At 38.0% G+C, this 18,023-nt stretch overlaps 1 protein-coding gene and 1 pseudogene across 1 annotated transcript; both read left to right on the top strand.

Moving 5' to 3' along the window:
* Positions 1-4,945: 4,945 nt before the first annotated feature.
* On the top strand, positions 4,946-5,266 carry LOC109266632 (60S acidic ribosomal protein P1-like). The gene is made up of 2 exons (XM_019448838.2): positions 4,946-5,020; positions 5,093-5,266. Exons 1-2 carry the CDS (start codon positions 4,946-4,948, stop codon positions 5,264-5,266), a joined length of 249 nt encoding a protein of 82 aa, XP_019304383.1.
* A 10,136-nt stretch (positions 5,267-15,402) lies between these two features.
* LOC109266608 (40S ribosomal protein SA-like) lies at positions 15,403-17,229 on the top strand (annotated as a pseudogene).
* The last annotated feature ends 794 nt before the right edge of the window (positions 17,230-18,023 follow it).

The raw sequence follows: 18,023 nt of genomic DNA, 5'->3' as shown, positions 1-18,023 counted from the left end.
TTTGTCAAAAAAATGATCAAATATCACAATTTCATATGGTTCAAACTGATATCTCACAATCCTCAGTATATTTTAATCAGGTTTTTGGGAAACATAGTGTTCATTTTTTATGCAGGAAAATTAAGGGGTCCTGTGACTTGCCTGTATGCCAGATATCACAAAGAAATCAATAACAGAACTAGGAATATAACCTAATAGAATAACAGAATTACTAATCACGCTAACTCAATAGCACTCAGTAAGCACCTACCACATGCCAGGCAAAGTTGTGGAAGTGTGTGTATGTGTGTGGGGCAGAGTGGGGTTTGGGGTTTGGGGATGGGGCAGGAACAGGGTCACAGATTTGGACATTTCGAGTTTGCCAAGCAGAGAGTTTGACTAAAGAAAGGCACAGGGATCCCTTTGCCCCTCCCCCCCAAAAAGAAAGAAAGGCAGAGGGAAAGATATAAAACTACTTCTTTTTTTGTTTTTACTTCCATTGTCAAAGTAAAGTATTTGTTTTCTGTTATCAACAGAAACTTGTTAATGAAGATGTGCTAAATTAATCAAGTTAATATATGAATTCCCCAGCAAAGCCAGGCTTAGCCAGTAGTTTCATATGCTAATATCAACAACCAAAGCACTTTCTGTCAAGGATTTCAACTGGATGAAGTTTCCTGAACTGACAATGTGGCAAAATATTAGCTTTAATAATAAATCTGCTAATTCTTCTTCCCTGCTTGTCTTGTTCAACATTACAATTCCATTCTGGCAAATAATAAACCCTCAATAAGTATTTGCTGAATGAACTAATTAGCTGATGTTTGGTCCTTGATAGAAGCATAATAATTCCTGCCAGATAAAATGACATTACCACATTTATTTATTATAACATAAACTTTTTAACAAATAGTCCAAGCCATCAAAATTCATCAATTCTAACATCCTCCCCCTACCAAATAACCCCATTTCTTCTCAATCATAAAATTAAATGCATGTAAAGTATCAAATTAACAAACATTAGCAAATTATTTTAAATATTTAAATATTCTTTTATTGAAACATCCCAATTTTTGTTATACTTTGTATGTATATCTTTTATACCAGAAATATAATCAGATCTACGTGTATACAAAAATTCTGTCTCCTTTTATTGCCTACAATACAGTACTATAAGGCTAATTCATAAAATTGCTGTAAGAATTAATGAATTATACAAGAGAGAAATTTTAGGTACAAGAGCTTATTCTATGTGAAAATATTATTATAACAATTCTACCTCCTCATTCAACTATAATACACAAAAATCATTCTGTAAGGCTACTTCTGTATCAACTTCCAAACAGTCTGATTAAAAACCATTTTAATCTATATTTTAGGCAAAAAAATAAAGTCTAATTTTAACATGTTATCAAATGATTAAAAATAAAAGCACTGTCAATTTAAGTATTTCAACTGCCTGAGTTCTATAGGCCAGATAATAATTTTAAATAATAGTTACATTGTTAATTGTTGAAATAATATGTAATAGTCTTTTTTCTCCTCAATCATTAAAATCTTATATAATATTCCAATAATAATTTATCACTAAGACAGATATTTTTCTAAGTAATGTATCACCAAACCACATTTTGTTTCTGGTGTCATCTGCTGAAATCAATCCATGTTATAAAATGACACATTAGCTAAAAACTTGATAAACTTTGGAATGAAGTTCACTGACATGCTACTAAAAATAGACCCTTTTTAATTTTTTCAACAAATTTAATATGAACATGGTGATAGAAATACATTAGGATAATAGAAATTCACCCTACATTAGTTTTTAATGAATCTTAGATATCACAATTCTTTCATATTCCAAATTTTAATTAGTCTTCAAAAATAATAACTATCTCTTGAGCAGTTATAACATGCACAATACTATGCTAAGCATTTTCTACACATTACTTCACAAAATCCTCACAACTTTATGCAGTACTGTGTATATTAATTAGCGCCCCCACATAGAAATAGAAACTGAGACTCAGGGGTTAAGAAATTTGTTGTGACTGTAAGAGCCAGGATTTGAATGCCTCAGATCTACCTCACTACAAAGCCCATAGCTTTAACCAACCATCCAGTTTTAAGAAAACAAAGTCCTAAATATAGAGAAATGGAAGTCAACAAAGTTGAAATACAAAGTTAGGCTAGATGTGAAAAAAAGATATTACTAATTGTTAAAGACAGAAGGAATATAAACTACACTAAGAGTCTCAATATATTTACAAAATAAGTGAGACAAATAAATTTCCATTTTTAAGAAATCCATTTCTTTTGGCAATATCTTTAAGATGACTGCAGAGACTAATCCTTCTCAGAGTTTCCTGACGAACATGTTTTTCATTCTAGACTTAAAATTCAATGTCTTTTAATCATCATGTTTTTCACACCTGTGTGGTGGTTTCATTAAACAATGTACATACTTTTTTTTAAGCATTTGTTAATACCAAGTTATCAAATATTCATGAGGAAAAGAGTATACCTTCTTAAGCTTTACACCATCATTTCTCCTCCATGAGAAATTAAGTTATTTTCACATGATCAAAAAAATTCATGACACACAATTAAAAACAAACAAGAGTCACATTTTATAAGGCAGCAATTACATTCATGCGATACCAGTGTAATTGAAAGACAGAAGACATTTCATTCGTTAGTAACACAGAATTTCTTCTAGTGGGTTTCCTAGAGCTCATTAGATATTCCCTGGCTGATTCTCCTAAGTAATTAGATTTTAACAGGATTTTCAACAGATCAGAGCAATCTCTGTGGGTGCCAATAGAAGAGTCCCCCTCTGGCCTTACCAGCAGGGCAGAGCAGATAACATCCAGACTGGGAGTTAATAGGACAATTACTGGCCTCTTTTAAATGAGTTACATTAATGCACTTAAGCTAAATGGTTCCGCATATGATTAAATATTAACATCTGCAAAATATGAAAGCATGATATGCAATCAAGTTGTGTTGTTTTAATTTCCCCAAAGAAAGACTTCCATTGTTTATATAAATGCCTTTAAACACTATGTATCAAACACTTTGAGGATACACTAATAGAAAGATGGAAACCATTCTTCTCACTTAAGAGTCCTAAAATACACTGACTTTTAGGATGTCACTTCTGGGTATGATGGAGTGACTAAAAGAAAAAAAAAGACAAATATATGAAATAGTAGTTTTCAGACACTGGACAACAGGCAGTGCAAGACAATGATCCCTGAGAAAAGGGGAAATAAAAAGAGGATAAAATCAACTCCCTGAGTTGAGAGAGTTGAGAATTTGGGGAGGCCAAGGTGGCTAGAATACACAGGACAAGTACCAGGGAGGAGAGAGTATGAGGGAGGAGAGAGTACCAGGGTACCAAGGAAGAGAGTTCTAAAGATCTGCAGAGGGTACCCTTCAAGTCTCATGCTTAGTGTTCATCAGTATATACATAAGAGAAGACTACTCAAGGCTGAAAAAAGAACCACTGAAAAAGAGCAGGTGGAACTATTTTCAGAGCTCACACAGTGCTGGGGATCTTTCCACAGGCAGAGTTAAAAACAAAACAAAACAAAACACTTTATAATACATAAGGCAACAGATAGAGAACTCAGAAGGATATTGTCTCAGTAGTAGGGGCAAATTAGCTCTAGCTTAAAGTTGCTCTGGTGCCACTTAACAAAATTTAATGGCAAATCTCAAAAGAATCAATTTCCAAGTTATTTGAATGCCCAGAGCAATGCTCAAAAATATTTATAGGAATACAAAAGAATCAAGCACGTAAACAACATAAAATTCACAATGTCTAACACCCAAACTCACTAAGTCATGAAAGGAGCATGGAAGATATAAAAATGGCCAAAATCAAATTTCTAAAGATGAAAAATACATTGGATAGGATTAACATTGCAGACTGAAAAAAAAATAGACAATGAGTTGTGGAATAGCGAAATGTGGGACAACTTAAAGCAGCTTAATACATGAGTAGTTGCAGTCCTAGAAGAGAGGAAGAGAAGAGAAAAACTATTTGAAGAAATAACGACCAAAAATTTTCCAATTTTGATGGAAATTATACACCCAAGAAAAAAATGAAGCTATTTCATCAAAAATCAAGTAGCCTAAAATATATTAACTTAAAAAAAATTTTTTTAAATGTTCACTTATTTTTGAGAGGGAGGGTGAGGTGCAGAGAGAGAGGGGTACAGAGGATCCTAAGCAGGCTCTGTGCTGACAGCACCAAGTCTGATGCGGGGCTTGAGCTCATTAACTATGAGATCATGACCTGAGCTGAAGTCCGACGCTCAACCGACCGAGCCACCCAGGCACCCCTAAAATGCGCCGACTTTTATTTTTTTTATTTATTTATTTTTTAACGTTTATTTATTTTGAGACAGAGAGAGACAGAGCATGAACGGGGGAGGGTCAGAGAGAGGGAGACACAGAATCTGAAACAGGCTCCAGGCTCTGAGCAGTCAGCACAGAGCCCGACGCGGGGCTCGAACTCACGGACCGCGAGATCATGACCTGAGCTGAAGTCGGACGCTTAACCGACTGAGCCACCCAGGCGCCCCTAAAATGCGCTGACTTTTAAATGCATTGTAGATACACTGTAAATGTCTCTAGCAGAAACCAAAATATATTGGTCCAGACCTGATCCAAAGTCAGTCACATGCTTGGTTCCTATGATAAGATTTTCTAAGAGTAATTTTCAGTCTGATGCAAATAGTCTATTTTGCCACTAAGTATCATATTTCAGATGTTTTATAATGAATTATATTCTCTACTTGTTGACTTTATACAGAAATGTTTCCTTCTTTTCCTCAGCTGTCACTAAGGTGCTGGGTCTTTCTGAAGCAGCCATAGGCCACGTGGGGATGAGGCCCTCCCCTTCAACCACTTGGCCAGCACTGCACCTGTCAGCGCCTGTTTAGCACTCCCTTGCACCATGGCCTCAGTCTTGGAGCTCACCTGCATCTACTTGGTCCTCATCCTACAGGACGATGAGGTGATGGTCACAGAGGCTAAGATCAATGCTCCCATTAAAGCAGCAAGTATAAATGTTGAACCTTTCTAGCCAGGCTTATTTGCAAAGGCCCTGCCCAATGTGAACACCAGGAGCCTCATCTGCAATGTAGGGGCTGGTGGACCTGCACCAGCAGGAGGTTCTGCTCCCTCCACCACTGCTGCCCCAGCTGAGAAAGTGGAAGCAATGAAAAAAGAATTAGAGTCATCTGATGATGATATGGGCTTTTGTCTTTTTGACTAAACCTCTTCTGTAACCTTTTCAGTAAAAAGCTGAACTCTTACGGGCACCTGAGTGACTCAGTCAGTTGAGCAACCAACTCATGATTGTGGCTCAGGTCATGATCCCAGTGTTCTGGAATCGGGCTGAATCGGGCTCATTGCTGAGTTTGAGCCTGGTTGAGTTTCTCTCTTTCTCTCCCTCTGCCCTCTCCCTCTCAAAACAAAACAAAACAAAACAAAACAAAAAACAAAACAAAAAAAACACCTGAATTCTTAACAAAGTAAAAATAAATACTCCAAAACATTATTATAAAATATCAAATTAGACCCCAGCAAGTACAGAGGCAGGGGCCTGAACCAGACAAATAAGTTCTGGTGAGCACTTCCTCTATCCTTTCATTGGCTTTTATTCACTTGGATAAAATAGGGAACAGGATCAGCAAGAGAATTTTGGTTGAAATGACACTTGAATTTTTTTAAGCTGAACCACAAGCTCCACACCAACTCTCAAACAGCAAAGCTCCGTGCATGTCTGCAGCCCCCAAAATGTGGTAACATTCAGATGGCCTTGAATTTTACCTCCCTGTTTCTATTTGCCCACAAGTTTAGTTTCTAATTCTATTTTCCCTCGTGGAGTTTTCAAATGTCTGAGCCTTGTTTTATGTACATGAAGTATTCCAGAGATTTTAAATTGAAACAGAACTTTTTTCAATCTTAATTACACCTTACGGGCATTTGGAGAACTTGTTATCTAAAAGAATTCTTTGAGTGTATTGATCATTTTCTGAACTTTTTGTCTAAATCTGATTTTTATACATCAAATTTGCTTAACACTAGGTACTCAAAGATCTCAGAAAGATAGAGATAACAAGTCAATCCATTTTAGAAAATGTGTTGAATCAACCTAGCCAAAGAGATCATACTAGTCATACTGAGACCCACACAGAAACCAGCATTTGCAAAGACATCAAAAAAATCAAACAATTGGCCTAAATGAACTATAATGGACTCTAGTTTCCCTTTCCTTACCCCTTTTTTGAGATTTTTCAGTCCTGTTTTACACAATGAACTGGAAATATTTTAGTGGCAAGCATATTTGTGGATGGTCCAGAGGACATTTAAGTATGTTCTACTAAAACAGATCACTGATGGAAGAAAAGACAGGGTAGGGCAGGTGCCTGGGTGGTGTCCGTCTGTCCAACTCTTGATTTTGGCTCAGGTCATGATCTCACTGTTCATGAATTTGAGCCGCACATCCAGCTCCACTCTGACAGTGCAAAGCCTGTGTGAGAGTTCTCTCTCTCCTGTTCTCTCTGCCCCTCCCCTGCTCACTCTCTCTCTCAAAACAAATAAACTTAAAACTTAAAAAAAAAAAGGTAATACATATGAAAGAGGACAAAGGGTAATACTCCCATGGATAACTGCATGATTTTTGAAACACTAGAAAGCAGAACTAAAATCTATAACGTGAAGTTGCAGGAAGACAAATTACGCCCAACATAACACTATACTTTCTAACTTCCTAAACTTTCTTCTTTTTTTTTTTAAGTTTATTTATTTATTTTTGGGAGAGAGAGTGGGGGAGGGACAAAGAGACATGGAGAGAGAATACCAAGCAGTCTCTGCACTGTCAGTGTGGAGCCTGATGCAGGGTTCAAACTCACTCGTGGTTCGATCTTGACTGGAGCCAAAACCAAGAGTTGGACACTTAACCAACTGAGCCACCCAGGCGCCCCTTTCTTAAACTTTCTAAAAATCAAATATCAAGTGTCCCATTGCTCTAAGTGTGCAAATATTCACTGCCCATTTGGCAGGGATTTTGTACACAGAATTCAAGTGTTGTATAGGACATTAAATTACACAACATTTAAAGACCTAATCTTTAAGTCTTTCTAAACATTCAAATCATCTGATTCTACGATCCTAAATGCCTTGGTGTTCATATTAGGAATTTCCTTTGCCCTAAGTTCTCCATAGAATGACTGTAATACCCATCCCTTTCTTGTATGTAGGAAATATTGGACTATAAGGAGACCTAGGGTAGATCTGGTTCTATCACTAATTTGTTGGGTAACTTAAAATAAATTATTTTTTAAAATTCTTTTCTTTTTTTAAGTGTACTTACTTATTTTGAGAGAGAGAGAGAGCAGAGGAGGAGCAGACAGAAAGGGAGAGAGTGAATCCCAAGCAGACTCCTCACTGTCAGTACTGAGCCCAATGTGGGGCTCAACCCCACAAACCATGAGATCATGACCTGAGCTGAGACCAACAGCTGGGTGCTCAACAGACTGAGCCACCTAGGCACCCCTACACAAATCATTTTTATTTCTTGGTTTGGGTTTTGTCATCTGCAAGTGTGGCTTGGGGGCTCTAAATACATATCTCAGGAGTTCACTCCACATTATATACTTTACTTCCCCAATTCTCTGACTCTTACCTGTGTATCAGCCAAGCACTTTGCTAGAATAACTAGCCAAAATTCTGTTTCTGGCATTCAGAAAAATGCAAAATCTCTGATATTATAATTCCATGTTGTTGATGTGGGAAATCATACAGTCAAAACTGACTTCTACCTGTTTGCTTCAACCATACCCATTCACAGAGGCCAATCATAAAGAAAGACCTTTGAAGTTTCTCTAGTCATCAGTGACCTTCACACACCAGCTCCAACATTCAACTTGCAGATTGTATTATCAAACAGTTTTACATCCTTTATAAGAATCATATTGCCCCTGCTCCCAAAGCAATTCTGTGCTATAATCCTAAAAAAGAGCAAGTAGATGAGCTCCAAGTTCAAATTAAATTTTTTGGCCATTGTAATATATAAAAATATTAGCTGTACCATTTCATGCTGCTTCTAAAATAAATATAGAGAGGATATTACCAAAAGACATGTTAAATGTAGGGGCACTTGTACCCCAATGTTTATAGCAGCACTCTCAACAATAGCCAAATTATGGAAAGAGCCTAAATGTCCATCAACTGATGAATGGATAAAGAAATTGTGGTTTATATACACAATGGAGTACTACGTGACAATGAGAAAGAATGAAATATGGCCCTTTGTAGCAACATGGATGGAACTGGAGAGTGTGATGCTAAGTGAAATAAGCCATACAGAGAAAGACAGATACCATATGGTTTCACTCTTATGTGGATCCTGAGAAACTTGACAGAAACCCATGGGGGAGGGGAAGGAAAAAAAAAAGAGGTTAGAGTGGAAGAGAGCTAAAGCATAAGAGACTCTTAAAAACTGAGAAAAAACTGAGGGTTGATGGGGTGGGTGGGAGGGAGGGGTGGGTGGGTGATGGGTATTGAGGAGGGCACCTTTTGGGATGAGCACTGGGTGTTGTATGGAAACCAATTTGACAATAAACTTCATATATTGAAAAAAAATAAAAATAAATAAAAATAAAAAAATAAAAATAGGAAAAAAAAGACATGTTAAATGAATCCCTCTGAGAAATATGCCAAATACAGGACAGAAAAATGACTAATTCTTTTCTTATAGCAACTCATCAAAATTGACTGTCCAGTCATTTGCATACCCCTAACTCTAAGCTACATTCAGAAGAATCTCATTAAAATGAAAACTCACCTACTAGCTTAATATTCTGTCCAGTGTTGACATTATGATATTCTTTTGCAGTATAGAGATGGGTCTTTATAGATTTCTTCTCTTAATCTTTCATGCATTTGATCCAAAAACTCTACTTCAAAAACAATTAAAATAAAACTGAACTCTTGTTTCCTGCCAGAGGATTGGTTGGTTGTGAAATCTAGTTGCTGAATGTTTGAAGTCATTATGGAAAAATGGCATTTCTTGTTGTGTAATGCCTGCTTCATGCTGTTATCTGCTCCCAAAAGATGTTTTCTTTTCTTTTCTTTCTTTCTTTCTTTCTTTCTTTCTTTCTTTCTTTCTTTCTTTCTTTCCTTTCTTTCTTTTTAAGTAAGCTCTATACTCAACGTGGGACTTGAACTCATAAACTCGAGATCAAGAGTTGCCTGCTCCACTGACTGAGCCAGCCAGGCACCCCAAAAGATGTTTCTTAAAGGGGTGAGACCAAAGACTTACCTTTCCTATCTACCATCCAGGAATATGCAGGTAAGAAAAAAAGAACCACGGATGGGTAATAACAAGAAAAGCCTACCCTCAGTAACTATTAGCAGTTTAAACACGTCAATGTATTAACTCCTATGATTTTACTTGATGTACTGTTAACTTTTTAAGGTTACATAAGGCATGAACTCCCATTCACAGGAAGGGAAAATGAAACAGAAATCACTTGCCTGGTCACACAATGAACTTGCTATGGACTGAATTATGCCTCACCCCCCAATTCATATTGAAGCCCTTACCCCCAATGTGACTATATTTGGAGACAAAGACTGTAAGAAAATTATTAAAGGTTAAAGTAAGCCATAAGGGTGGGTCCCAGATTTGATAGGATTAATATTCTTATGCAGAGAGTGCTGGCTTACTGTATCTGAGTGCACACAAAGAAGAGGATGTGTGAGCATACAGCAAGATGGCAGCCACCTACAAGCCAGGAAGAGTCCTTTCCAGAAACCAACTATGCTGAAATTCTTAATCTCAGATTTCTAGCCTCCTGATCTACAAAAATTAAATGTCTGTTGTTTAAGCTACTCAGTCTATAGTATTTTGTTATGGCAGTCTAAGCCAAGAGCTAATGATCATGAAACTTCTCCTAGAACCAAAGTCTTTTGACTCTGTCTTGTGTATGTATGTCGGCACAGCAGAGTAGTCAGCATTGAAGTACTAAGAATGATCATTTAAATTCCAAGCAATTTTTCCTGAACTTATAATGTGACTGCTATGTCTTTACCTTCCATCAACTAATAGAAGTACTGGGGTGACTGGGTGGCTCAGTCAGTTAAGCATCCAACTCTTACTTTAGGCTTAGGTCATGATCTCACTGTTCGTGAGTTCAAGCCCCACATCGGGCTCCATGCTATCAGTGCAGAGCCTGCTTGGGATTCTCTCTGTCCCCTCTCCTCCCCCCACCTCTCTGCTTTCCCCCATGTTCTCTCTCTCTCTCAAAATAAACAAATAAACATTTTTTTAAATAATAGAAGTATTGTTGCCATGAAGATACTCCTTACAGGGGAAAAATGGAAGCATCATCATAAATGTGCAACAAATCCTGTGGATTTCTCTCTAGCAATAAACTTTGAAACTGATTCCCTTTTTGAAAAACTACACTTGTTATTGGGGAGTGATTTTCTTATGCTTCATGTTCCCTTCCTGTGAAGAGAGCTAAGGCCTCTCTCTACCCCCATACATTCAAACCTAACTGGTAAATTTTGTAAAGAATAACTAGACATGCTCCACTTGGCTCAATTCTTTTTTCTCTTGAGATGAACCTGTCCAGAGAAAGCACAAATTCTTTGTTCTTCCATGTTAAAAATCTTACTTCAGCAGTCCTTCCATGCAAAGAAGTCCAAAACCTAGTAGATAAGCATACCTGAAGTCAGGATATTGTTAGAAAGCCCATTTGGCTCCCACGCTAAGCCAATTTATCCTGTATCAGTAATAAAGGGGGTATTTTGGCTCCAGTGTTTACTCTTTTTTCAAGTTTCTGGAATTACTCAGAAAGAGGAAAAGCAGTGTGTTATTTAATGCAAGTCCTTTCAGAGACCACCAGCATAACTGCAGGACAAACCTTTGTATTCTATTACCCCTACCATTTGAGAGGCCAGGAGAAAACATGTACCTTAATGGAGGTGGAATTATCCTTGCAATGACTGCAGTAAATGTTTGTTGAAGGGGAAAAAAATGGAAAGAGAAGATATACCATATATACCCAGTTTTAATGGAAAGCCTATTTCTGCCATATACATTAGAGAAATTGTTCAAGAACAGTTCATCCATGTGAAAATATTAGCACTGTAATTCTGCCAAGGTCAGTAAGACCTAGTGATTTGCTGAGATATCACCTTCATTTCACCAGGTAAATAAAGGCTCCTTTTTCAGTATGTCCTATCCAAGAAGGTACTCCATAGCAACAGTTAAATTATGAATACAGCACATATGTTCCATACCATATCATTTACAGCACAATTTAGCATAGACATAATGCTTTGTAACAAACTACAATACCATTCACAAAATGCATTTAAATAGCATAATTTAGTTCATTAAATTCAGTCATTTACAGTAAATCAAAATCATCATAGGAATTGAAGAGAGTACACAGTTGTTTGTTTGAATAGTTAAGCTAGGTAAGTCAATTTCTTTTTGAAGGTCAAGGACAGAGTTGTTTCCACTTTCTGTTATAAAAAAGATACAGCTGGTGTCAAAAGATAATTTAATGTCACCTCAAAATGATCAACCCTCTTTTTTTTTTCCCCTGTCTCTCTCTCTCCTGGTTGCATATCATATCACTGCCACTCCTGAAATATATCCAACTCCTCGAAAACATTTTATATACTAGTTAACTAGAATGTGTCTGCAGACTTTACAAAATCTCAAATGTACAGATTTTTTTCAGATTTTTACCAAAATATGTATATTTGGCTCTGAGAAAGGTTCAAACACTAAATCACAGTACAGGCAGTCATCTGTTTATCTGTCTGTTTTTCATACCATATTGTAAGTCCCATGTGAGTAGGAGTCTAGTCAACCATACTTAGATTCCTACAACCTAGCACAGTGTTTGTTGATTGTAAATTCCTTGAAAGCAAGGATTGGTTCTTTGTAAGTTTTATTCCTTCTGGCCCTTACCATAATGCTTTACACATACTTAGTAAATATTTGTTGATTTAAAAATCTTTGGTAGGGGGCGCCTGGGTGGCTCAGCCAGTTAAGTGTCTGACTTCGCCTCAGGTCATGATCTCACGACTCCTAAGTTCAGACCCCACATTGGGCTCTCTGCTGTCAGCACAGAACCCACTTCTAATCCTCTGTCTCCCTCTCTCTCTGCCCCACCCTTGCTTGCTCTATTTTTCCTTCTCTCTCTCTCAAAAATAAATAAACATCAAAAACAAATCTTTTTGGGGGTGCCTGGCTGGCTCAGTAGGTAGAGTATGTGCTCTTGATCTCGGGGTCATGAATTTAAGCCCCACATTGGGCAAAAAGATTACTTAAAAAAATAAATAATAAATAAACACATTTTTGGAGGGGCTTACCTCAAGATATATTTTGTAAACACACAAATTCAGTATATTTTTATTGTCTTAGTAAAGTAGTGCCTAGAATATTAAAGACTAAGAAAAGACAGGCTTCAGAATTTAACACAAATTATTTGACCTGATCTCATTGTTTCACTATCCAGTGCATTCCGAGCAAAACCACACTCCAAGTGGACACAATTATGTCTTCACCTTACATAAATCTTTTTCTTAGCCTTTGCCTGAGATGCTTTCACCACAGACTCAGTATGAGGATTTAAGCCCTGATACAACTGCTTTAAAGCCAACACTATCCTAGGCAGCATTTACAGACTCAGCATTTATCCAGACATCCGACAATTTTATGCGTGCTTTACACTAGGCACTGTGTTAAATGCAGAAGATATGGACTCAATACCTGAATTCTGTCCTCAAGCTGCTTAGAATCTAGTCGGGTACCCCATCAACAGTGCAGTGTCTAGGGTAACCACAAAGTACTCAGAGAAAGAGCACAATATCCTGATAATAAGATACCAATTCCCTTTGCTTGGCACCTGCCCATATAAAGAACTGATTTCCATTCTCAGCACATTTTGAGAGCGCCAATGATGCACTGGAGGAAGTCTAAAAGAGAGCTGCCAGGTGGAAGGATTGCCTTCTCACATTTCCTCCCCTCAGGTTACCTCATTCCTTCCTTAAAGAGGAAGGAGAATGGGAAAGACTGTTAGAAGCTCAAGGGGAATTTTTTTTTTTTTGAGAGTAACTGTTCTTGCAAGTATCTGAGTATTTCTGGGGTGAGTATTGCTGATTTGAGGAACCGAGTCCAAGTCCCTTACATGAACAGCCTGTAATTGTATTAATTCCCTATGTGGAGAGTATTAGTAGCTCCACAGAGCCCAAGCAATAAAAGTACAAACTCCTTAGACTGCATAGAAGATCTCTGTCATCTGGCTTCATTCTTGTCCCTCTTTGTAACAGAGACTGCTAATATCCTCCAATATCCATTTCCCCTCTTCTATTAGTAATAAAAATTTTAGCTGGTAAAAAGGCCACCCAGAAAAAAGACGTTTCCCAGTTTCCCTGCAGCTAGGTGTGGCCATGTGACTGAATTCATGCCAATGACATGCAAGTGGAAATGTCAGGTTTCAACTTCTGGGAACCATAAGAGACAAAGGATGCCTACTTATTTTGCTGATTGGGATATGAATATCATGACTAAAGTTCCATCCTGGACTTTGATGACAAGGGCCACGCCCTAGCGATGGTGTACCAGAAAGTTAGAAGGAACTGGGTCCTTGATGACTTTGTGGAAGAGAGCCAACCTATCAATTCTGGATTGCCTACCTCTAGATTTTTAACTGAAAGGGAAATTATCTTCTATCTTATTTCAGCCACTAAATTCAGCCATTGTTGGCAGACTCTGTTGTTTGCAAATTCACTTTCCCCCAGTTCCTCCCCTAGTGGTCTGATATAAGCCAGGCACTGTGCCAAGTCTCCAAAAACAGTATCTTATTGAATCCTTACAAATTCTCTGTTAGATAGCTACTATTTTACTATTAGCTCCATTTTACAGATGAAGAAACAGACTTAGAAAGATGAATCTACTTGTTAAAAAGAAGTAAAGCCAGGTTTTTGAGCCCAGACAGGTTGTCCCCAGAGGCTATGCTCTTAATCTCTATGCCATATTACCTGCCTTAGACAAAACTGCTTTCCCTATTCCATGTCTTTACTCATATTCTTCCCTTGACACCTAAAATGACTTTCTGCCTTCCTGATGCCCTTTCCTTTCTAAACGCCTCCTTCCAAATGAAGATTCTAATGCAGAGGCACCTGGGTGGCTCAGCTGGTTGAGCATGGACTCTTGACCTCGGCTCAGGTCATGATCTCACGGGTCATGAGCTCAAACCCCAAGTGGGGCTCTATGCTGATAATGTGGAGCCTGCTTGGGATTCTCTCTCTCTCTCTCTCTCTCTCTCTCTGTCTCTGTCTCTCTGCCTCTCCCTCACTCTCAGTCTCTCTCAAAATAAATAAATAAATTTTTTTAAAATGATAAAAAAAAAAGAGAGAAATCCCTCCTCAAACGAGTCCATTGTACTTTGATTATGCCTCTACTACATCACTTTGCATATCCTACCCTATTAATCTCATTAGTTGTGTTATGTGCCAGTTTTCCTCCATATATTTTAAGTTCCTGGGGCACCTGAGTGGCTCAGTTGGTTAAGTGTCCAACTTCAGCTCAGGTCATGATCTCACAGTTTGTGAATTCGAGCCTCATATAGGGCCGTCTGCTGTCAACACAAAGCCTGCTTTGGATCCTCTGTCTCCCTCACTCTCTGTCCCTCCCCCATTCATGATCACTTGCTCACTCTCTCTCTCAAAAATAAATAAACATTTAAAAAAACATTAAATTTAAGATACATATATGTTTTTTAAGTTCCTTGAGGATAAGAAACATATTTTATTTTTCCTTTTATTTCCCATAGTACCTAACAGTAAAATTCAATAAGTGTTACTTGAATTGCTAAAAAAAATTCTCATTGAAAGATATGAGTTTTTGACTATCTCATAAATGAAAGACAAGTAGTGAGTTGAAGTCCTATATAACTGAAACTCTATAATAAGAGCACTGTCCAAGAGAACTTTCCATAATGATGAAAACATTCTCTATCTGTGATGCCCAATACAGTAGCCACTAGCCATATTTGGCTATGAAGCACTTGAAATATGGCTAGTAAACTGAGGAAATAAAATCTTTATTTCATTTAATTTTAATTAATTTAAGTTTAAATAGCCACATGTCAATAATAGCTACCCTATTGGATCCCGCAGCTCTAAAGACTCTGTGTTGAAGCTTTAAAAAAACAGCTCCATCATGCTTTATATAGAACAAGTGCTCAGTAAATTTTTGCCATGGTTCTTTGAATTGAATTTAGGTGAATAACAACCTAAGTCGACATAACATATGTAGATTTAAAAAAAAAAAAAAAGACTGAAAAAAGGAGAAACTTCAAGAAATCCAAGGACAACATGGAAAAAGATAAAGCATTATCAACCAAAAAATACCAAAGATCAGCATTTGCAGCAAAAGACAATCCTCAACTCATTTTGCCCTTGCTCAAGCAGAGTCTGAAAGAGGTATATCAAGATGGGCAATTATATGATGTATAAACCCAGTTTAATAAAGGCTGGGCTGGCATCCATTTACAAACACCTCCAGAGGACACTGAGGTTTCTCATGCTGTCTTTAAAGAAACTGACTGTAAACTTTAAAGAAACTGGTTGGGATGGGTCACACTAAGCTGGAAAGAATAAGTCCACATCACTGTATTTAACAATGATTCATCATAAATTCCTTTTTATATGGTGGGGAAATGACAGAAACTCACCCATTCCTGGTTACACAACTCAGAACAAAAAAACTTTCCAGTTACACTCTCAGGACAAAATCTAAATTTTAGGCTTCTTTGGAATTTTTCATTCTTGCTTTTACCTCACTGAGGTAGAGCACTAGAGAATGTAGTTAGAGACCTATGCTGTTAAGTGAGCTCTTCCCAGCCTGGCCATTCTGAGTGTGACCTTTCATCAGGTCCCTGGCATAAGACAGTGTAGTCTCCTGGAGCAAAACCAGAATGTAAGATGAAAAGCCACATGCGGAGGATGACGCAAGGGAAACAATCATGACTCTCATATTGAGAGCCAGAAAGAAATTTGAGGTCTTATGCACACTAGTTCCTAAGCCTGGGTGTTTTACTCAGCATAATAACTCCCTTAACATTTTATTTTATCTTTTTTTTAGGATTTCCAGCCACAGAAGAGTGAGCATATCAGTGATCAAACTTTAGGTATGCCACTCTGCACCACCCAGACAGGGGTCCACATGGTGTGGTCATAGGGTCCCATAATAACTTAAAGGGAAACTTTTACAGTGCCCAGAGCCCCTGATGTCCTACAAATGAAGGAAGAGGATATCCCTAAATTCCTTGCAGCAGGAACCTACTTAGGTGGCACCAACTCTGACTTCCAAATGGAAAGTACGTCTACAAAAGTTAAAGTGATGGCATCTACATCATAAATCTGAAGGGGACCTGGAAGAAGCTTCCACTGATGGCTTGTGCCATTGTTACCATTGAAAACCCAGTTGGTGTCAGTGTCACGTCCTCCAGGAACACCGGCCAGTGGGCTGTCCTGAATTTTGCTGGTGCCACTGTAGCCACTCCTACTGCTGGGTACTTCACTCCCACAACTTTCAATAACCAGATCCAGGCAGACTTCCAAGAACCACATCTTCCGGTGGTTACTGAGCCCAGGGCTGACCACCAGCCTCCCATGGAGGCATCTTATGTTAACCTGCCAACCACTGCTCTGTGTATCACAGACTCTCCTCCATGCTATGTGCACATCGCCATCCTGTGCAACAACAAGGAAGCTCAGTGGGGCTCGTGTGGTACATGATGGTGCGGGAAGTTCTGTGCACCTGTGCCACCATCCCTCATGCACACCCATGGGAGATCATGCCTGATCTATATCTACAGAGATTCTAAAGAGACAGAAAAGAAAGAGCAGTCCACTGCTGAAAAGGCCATGACCAAGAAGGAATTTCAGGGTGAGTGGACATCTCTAGCCCAAGCAAACTGCTTGAGTTTACTGCTATCGAGCTCAGGTTGCAGACTGGCCTGAAGGCACGCAGGTGGCCTCTGTGCCCATCCAGCAGTTCCATACTGCAGACCAGAGCCCATAGTCTGCCACTGAAGACTGGTCTGCAGCTCTCATTCTCAGACCATTGAATGGGTAAGAACAACACTGGGTGGTGTTAAGCAATTCTTCTACAGGCTCCAAAACAGAATGTGGAAATAAGGTGGATAGAAAATAAATATTAGTTTCTTTTTTTTTTTTTAATTTTTTTTTTTAACGTTTATTTATTTTTGAGACATAGAGAGACAAAGCATGAACGGGGGAGGGGCAGAGAGAGGGGGAGACACAGAATCGGAAGCAGGCTCCAGGCTCTGGGCCATCAGCCCAGAGCCCAACGCGGGGCTCGAACTCACGGACCGCGAGATTGTGACCTGAGCTGAAGTCGGACACTCAACCGACTGAGCCACCCAGGCGACCCTAAATATTAGTTTCTTAAAAAAAAAAAAAAAAAAAAAAAAAAAAAAAAAAAAAAAAACAACTTTGGGTGTAAAATGTTTTTACTGTTCAACTCAAGGGCCCATTCAGTTCAACAAATATTTTTTTTTTCTTTTTCAAAGATTTTATTAGAGATCTTTAGAGAGCTCAGCAAATATTTTTTTAGTTCCTACCATGTGATAGCAGCACTAAGTGCTAATAGCACAAAGAGGAACACAATGACATATAATTTTGGGACATTCTTTAACAATGCCTTATGGAGGACAAATATTTTTATTATTTTTTATTTTTTATTTTTTTATTTTTTTAAGGACAAATAATTTTTAAAATCACTGCCATGCTTTATATATGCTATTTCAGTTGCTTCAATAGTCTCTGTGAAATTGGCATTATTTTCCCTTCATTTTCAAATGAAGAGGTTGCAGCTCAAAGTGATTAAATAACCTGCCTGTTTGCACAACTGGTAACTGCCATAATCAGATCCAAATATAGATCTACCTAAATCCAAAATATGTGCCCTT

The sequence above is a fragment of the Panthera pardus genome, unplaced genomic scaffold (genome assembly GCF_024362965.1).
Source record: "Panthera pardus isolate Hobbes unplaced genomic scaffold, ASM2436296v1 HiC_scaffold_11, whole genome shotgun sequence".
NCBI classification, from domain to species: domain Eukaryota; kingdom Metazoa; phylum Chordata; class Mammalia; order Carnivora; family Felidae; genus Panthera; species Panthera pardus.
This window is presented reverse-complemented; position numbering and strand designations above follow the sequence as displayed.